The 6,000-nt window shown below is 44.9% G+C and overlaps 1 protein-coding gene across 2 annotated transcripts in view; it reads right to left on the bottom strand.

The window, feature by feature from the left end:
* Positions 1–610: 610 nt before the first annotated feature.
* Positions 611–6,000, bottom strand: part of GALNT10 (polypeptide N-acetylgalactosaminyltransferase 10) — a 285,295-nt gene continuing 279,905 nt past the window's right edge. For both annotated transcript variants that reach the window (XM_068278341.1, XM_068278342.1), the window contains exons 10-12: positions 4,663–4,779; positions 4,436–4,585; positions 611–951 (exon numbers count right to left, since the gene is read on the bottom strand). In XM_068278341.1, the coding sequence (XP_068134442.1) occupies positions 784–951; positions 4,436–4,585; positions 4,663–4,779 (435 nt within the window). In that variant the 3' untranslated portion in view covers positions 611–783. The remainder of the gene's footprint in view (positions 952–4,435; positions 4,586–4,662; positions 4,780–6,000) is intronic.

The raw sequence follows: 6,000 nt of genomic DNA, 5'->3' as shown, positions 1-6,000 counted from the left end.
TGTAGGGGTTAATGGCAGCCTACATGACAGTAGTCAGGAGAAGTAAGAGCAGCAAGCCATAAAGAGCTCATTTCTATATGTCTGTAAATTGCTTAATTAGCCAACATCATATAAGTTATATGTAAAATTCCTGGTCCGGAAACCAGATATTGGCAGCTTCCTGCTTCATGTACAGACTGTGCTACAGGCTGCAATATTCTCAGAGGTATTCAGTCTGTGCCTGCCTCCCCCTATAGTATGAACACTGGTGTGATGCAATCCAGGCATCAGTAGCCACACCCACAGAGCCTGAAAACTGACTCCTCACTAAAGATGGTCAATGTGACGTTGACTGTTCTAGCCAGCATGTCAATTTTATGCAAATCTGTATGCAGCTTGGCACTGGGCCAGTCAAACCTGGCAGGGAATGAATTTGATGGGCTGAATTCCAAGCTGCATACAATTTGCAATGATCAGCATTGACCCTCTCAAGTCCTTTGTTCCTGGTCATGTGATCAAGATTAAAAAGACAGGATTTTTAGTTGCTGAAGCCTCAGTTCACCTGTTGCTAGGAGACTGGGTGTAAAGTGCCGATCACAGCATCATGTAACGAGATTCAGCCTACGCTTACTCGATCAGAACATCCCTTTGTTTTATTTTCATCGTATACACAAATGATGAATGGGAAAAAAATACATTTTTCTTGCCAGAGAGAAACCAAAGTCCCACCCCCCACCGGTAAAAAATATAGATTTAAAATATATATATTCCTATTTATATATGTATATTCCTTTCCCTCTGCCGCTATAAGCCCCGGTCTCTGTTGAAGGCGTCGAGGACGGTGGAGTTGGTGTGTTCGAAAGTCCATTGCTGTGTGGGGGAGGCGGGGCTACAAATGTTCATGAACACTTTGCGCTCTGATTCGTTGCAGTCCAGGCAGCTGTTACTGGTGGGGTGGAAAATGGTCTTGTCCTGTGGGGAGGAACACATATACACAGGATTACCATTGTGTGCTGTCCTGTAGTTCATGACTCTACAAAAGCGGCTTAATTCACAAAGCATTACCCAATTCAGGAAAGCAGAAAACAGCTGTTTTTTTCAGAACAGTTTGTTAAAGAGGAGCTGTTAGGTATAAGGTCTCAGAGAAAATAAACACATATATCAGTAGCTAAAGATTGGCTGTACTTACATTACATATGCATTTCACTGTCCACGTTTGTACTTCACAGAATTTTTATATAGTATATGCAGAGATTGATGCTCCTGACAGCTCATGGCAGGTTCCATGTTTTTCTGTCTCCTATGAAGCCAAATGTGTCGTCATGTCCTGCCTGCTTCCTGATCACAGAAAAGCTCATACTGAATAACACAGTGTGCAGTGAATATTAATTAGCCATGTGGCTAGGAACAATAGCTGACTCCTGCAGTGTACTCTGGACTGATTACAAGCTGCTGTAACGTCTCATTAGCAGCCGAGGGGAGGGCCCCAGAATGCTTTGCAGTATAGTATGCGGCTTGCGTCCTGCTTGGGTCTAACAGCTTTGCTGATAAGCACACATCAAAAGTAAGAGAGATTTTTATCTTCACTAATGCCTTTTTGGCTTCCTTCTAAACTGTTTAACACAGGAGAATAGAGGTTTAAATTAGCTTCTGCAGCCTGACAGTTACTCTTTAAAGGATACCCAAAGTGACTTGTGACATGATGAGATAGACATGGGTACGTACAGTGCCTAGCACACAAATAACTATGCTGTGTTCTTTTTTTTTTCTTTCTCTTTCTGAAAGAGTTAAATATTAGGTATGCAAGTGGCTGACTCAGTCCTGACTCAGACAGGAAGTGACTACAGTGTGACCCTCACTGATAAGAAACTCCAGCAGAAAATGGCTTCTGAGAGCAAGAAAGAGATTAAAAGAGGAATTTCTTATCAGTGAGGGCCACACTGTAGTCACTTCCTGTCTGAGTCAGGACTGAGTCAGCCACTTGCATACCTGATATTTAACTCTTTCAGGCAGAGAAAGAAAGAAAAGGGACACAGCATAGTTATTTGTGTGCTAGGCACTGTACATACACATGTCTATCTCATCATGTCACCTCGGGTATCCTTTAAAGCAGCAGGGACAGCCATACTATCCCAGGGAAAAACAAACAAATACATATACAAGTAGATAATTACTTGTTCTACTTACATAACATATATATATATATATATATATATATAGCATTATCTACATTTTGATTTCAGTGCATTTTATATATTAAAAAACACATCCAAGCTTGTGTAAATAAAAAAAAATCTACTTACCCAGGGCTTCCTCCAGCCCCTTGCAGTCGACATGTCCCAAGCCACAGCTCCGCTCACCGCCGATGGCCTGGAGTCCCCTCCGGTTCAAGATCCCTACTGCGCCTGCGCAAGCTACTGTACTCTGAGTCGCGCTGACGTTATCCAGACCGTACTGCGCAGGTACAGTAGTTCTGCGTCTGCGCAGCACAGCCCGGATGACGTCAGTGTGACTCCGTGAGCTGCATGTTAAAGCGCAGGAAGATTCTGCACCGGAGGGGACCGAAAACCACCGGAGCTGCGGTGAGGGCACAGGACGGCTGCAAGGGGCTGGAGGAAGCCCCAGGTAAGTGGATTTCTTTTTTGTAGTTCTTTGGACCTTCCCTATAAATAAAGAGAAAACCGTTCCAGGCATTTTCCATCTTTACTCCCTCTGACTTAAGCCAATCCTGATGTCATTTCCTCCCTTACGCTTTTTATCTCCTGTCTGAAATGGTGTATGTATTGCCAGCCCTCCTCCCTACGAAGCTCTGTACTAAAACTGCACTGTCATATCTAGCTTGTTTTGTCAACACATGTGAGGACAGCATATATAGTGTTTCAGCAACTTCTGCAGAGGGGTGAGGTGTATTTCCCTTCTTAGACTTGTGCTACACAGAACTGCCCTCAGCCAATCAGTGAGGAGCAGGAATGTGAGCGGGAAATAACAGGCTTCCCTCTCCCCGGCAATGTACCAGAGGAGAGCCAGGCTGACTGAGATAAGATTCATTACAACAAAAACATTTATGATTATATTGGAATGCGTGCAATGCAGACTGCATGTAGACTACATAATAAACACTGAGCAGAGGGTAAATGGAATTTGATTTCATGGCTGACAATCCTGCTTTCAATGTCAATTCACCAAGGTTGTTACTGCATAGAAAAGTAAAATTACCATTTTGTGAGATAATTTACTGACTTGTGAGGTAAAAACCTCAATAAATGTCAATGCAGAAATACTGGAGGGCTCGGTAAAACAAGCAAGATGTTCAGTATTTATCTCCAGCCTGGAGCTGTTGGTAACTAACAATCAGCCATTTGGTAAACTGGACAGGCAAAGGAGACAGCCGGTAGGAGGAGCCACTCCATCATACTCCTCACTCCATTGGTGCCGATATACTGCCGGGCGGGACAGCTGGGGATGCCTTTTTCTGTTGTACGCTGTCACAATAAGCTCTTGCAAAGGAAGGGCTCATGTTTTAGGCAGACCACCTAAAGAATCATCACAACACAGGCCAGAAGTGGGAGAACTTCACCGCAGTAGAACACCGCTTACTGCCGAAACCCGGTCAACAGTTTTTACCGTATTTTCCGTCCTATAAGACGCTCTGGCGGAACATAAGATGACCCTGGTTTAGAGGGCAAAAAAAACCAAAACAGGGCTATATATTAAACCTGGTGCGTCCATGTTCCAGGAGTGTCTTGTACATGTTGTCCCCCTCCATGTGTCCTCCTGTGTCCCGTTCTGCCCGCACCCCCCACTTCCTCCCCGTCTCCTGCCCCCCAGTGTATAGCAGCAGCTGGCTTACCTAATACATGGCGCCCTCAGGGATTGCAGACCTCCTTCTCCTCTGCGCAGCTCGCTCTAGTGAATGGCTCATGTTGATCGCATCATCGTGTGTGCTACACCAACACTAGAGGGAGAACTGCGGAGGAGAAGAAGGTCTGCAATCCCAGCGGGCACCATGTATTAGGTAAGTCAGCCGCTGCTACACACGGAGGAGCCAAAGACAGGGGGAGGAAGTGAGGGCATGTGGGAGGGAGGGGGGGAATTGGCACATGCATGAAATCCCCGACATGGCGGTAGTTTGTATTGGCGGGCTTTCGTGAGTCAGGGATTCCCGGCCTTTGCCGTATAAGACGCAGGCATTTTTCCTCCCCGTTTTTTGGGGAGAAAGTGCATCTAATACGGCGGAAAATACAGTACTTATTACCGAACAGCTCTTAGTGAAGTAAAGCCATATTTTTCAGTAAATTACCAAACTATTACCGCATTTGTGAAAATCTCTGTGAATTCAGAAAACAAGTCTATAACACCAAATGCGGCATTTTATCTACCTATTATTTTTTATTGAACAGGTCGTAGTGAGTTGAGCCCATGGAGGTCTCTCCAGAAGAGGTCACTCTTTGCTCACCTTTCTGTATTTCCATAGCTGGTTGCCCCTCATGCCGTGGCAATCAAAGAGTGTGACAGGGCTGGTGTGAGAGATGGCATCGAAGCAGACCTTCTTGGTGTGCTGGGAGTCCCCCGGCCGGATGTCTTCCCTCCAGCCCAGGGTGAACACCTGAAAGAGAACATACGTTAGCGTCTTTCTCCTGATTTGTGACCCGCGTAGAGTAGCCGGAGGCTCCGCCTACATACCTGGACGTTGTTCCACGCATCCGCCTTCCGGCCCTTGGTGCAGACGTCCAGCCGTAGCTCTGTACCCATAGAGGCATGCCTGCTGTCCACACACAGGCCAGACTTCTTATTACGGATCTGCACACAAGTGGAAAGAACATGAATTATTAGTAGAATATTGTCCTTAAAGGGATCCAAGCAGCTTTTATTTTCTGCAGTTTGTCCTGGGTTCTTATAGCTGTAGGAGCTGCCACCCCCCTCCCCCTGCCCTTATTTATCAAGGCAAAGGTGTGGATGTTATTAAGTGTGACTTCTCTAAACTGTTTGAAGCACAGTGTCCTATCCCTCCAACCCCCTGCTGATGAAAGTTTGTGTTTGCTCATTGCTACTGCTAATTACAGCTGTCCTTATCTGCCTGCTCTTTCTGTGGACAGCAGGCCGTGGAAGTAGAGCAATAAAACATTACATTTACACTTAAATGTAAAAAGAAGAGGTAGAATGGATTTTTTAGCCATGAGCTATATTGTTTAACCCTTTCCACTCGTATGTCCCGATTAGCGGGACATACGCAAAAACCCGATGCGCTCGTATGTCCCACTATGCGGGACATCCCTGCAGCGGTGGTTTGCAGCGCAGTGCCCCAGCCCCAAACTGGAAATCCGCTATCCCGGCCGGCAGGAAGTGACATTTACATGTAAATGTCACTTCTGTTTCTTTGTTTTTTTTTTTTTTTTTTTTTTTAATGAAATAAAAAATGGTTTGTGATTTGAATCTGCAGATTCCTTTCTGCAGATTCCTTGCTGTTTAATTGCATTTTTTTTTTTTTGCAAATTGCCTGCAAAGTTGCACACAGAATGAACGGAATCCTATGGGATGGACTGGGGAGGGTTTAAATAGTAGCCAGTATTTTATTGCTAATCTGCCCAATCGATATACCAAAGATTGCATTGTGTGTAGGGACAGTAAGGCCCCGGGTGGCGGGAATAAAACCACCTATTATTGCGAGACTTGCTCACGCAGGCCCGGATTACACCCAGGAAACTGTTTTTTCAATTTACCATACCTTGGCTTTCTCCTCTGCTACCAGCCAATAGAAGATGCCAAACTGTCCAAATAAGGTATTATTATTATTTGGTATTTATATAGCGCCGACATATTACGCAGCGCTGTACAGTGTATATATATATATATATATCTTGTCACTAACTGTCCCTCAAAGGAGCTCACAATCTAATCCCTACCATTGCCATATGTCTGTATTATGTAGTGTAAGTACTGTAGTCTAGGGCCAATTTTTAGGGGGAGCCAATTAACTTATCCATATGTTTTTTTGGAATGTGGGAGGAAACCGGAGTGCCC

Source organism: Hyperolius riggenbachi, chromosome 3 (genome assembly GCF_040937935.1).
Source record: "Hyperolius riggenbachi isolate aHypRig1 chromosome 3, aHypRig1.pri, whole genome shotgun sequence".
In the NCBI taxonomy this organism is placed as follows: domain Eukaryota; kingdom Metazoa; phylum Chordata; class Amphibia; order Anura; family Hyperoliidae; genus Hyperolius; species Hyperolius riggenbachi.
This window is presented reverse-complemented; position numbering and strand designations above follow the sequence as displayed.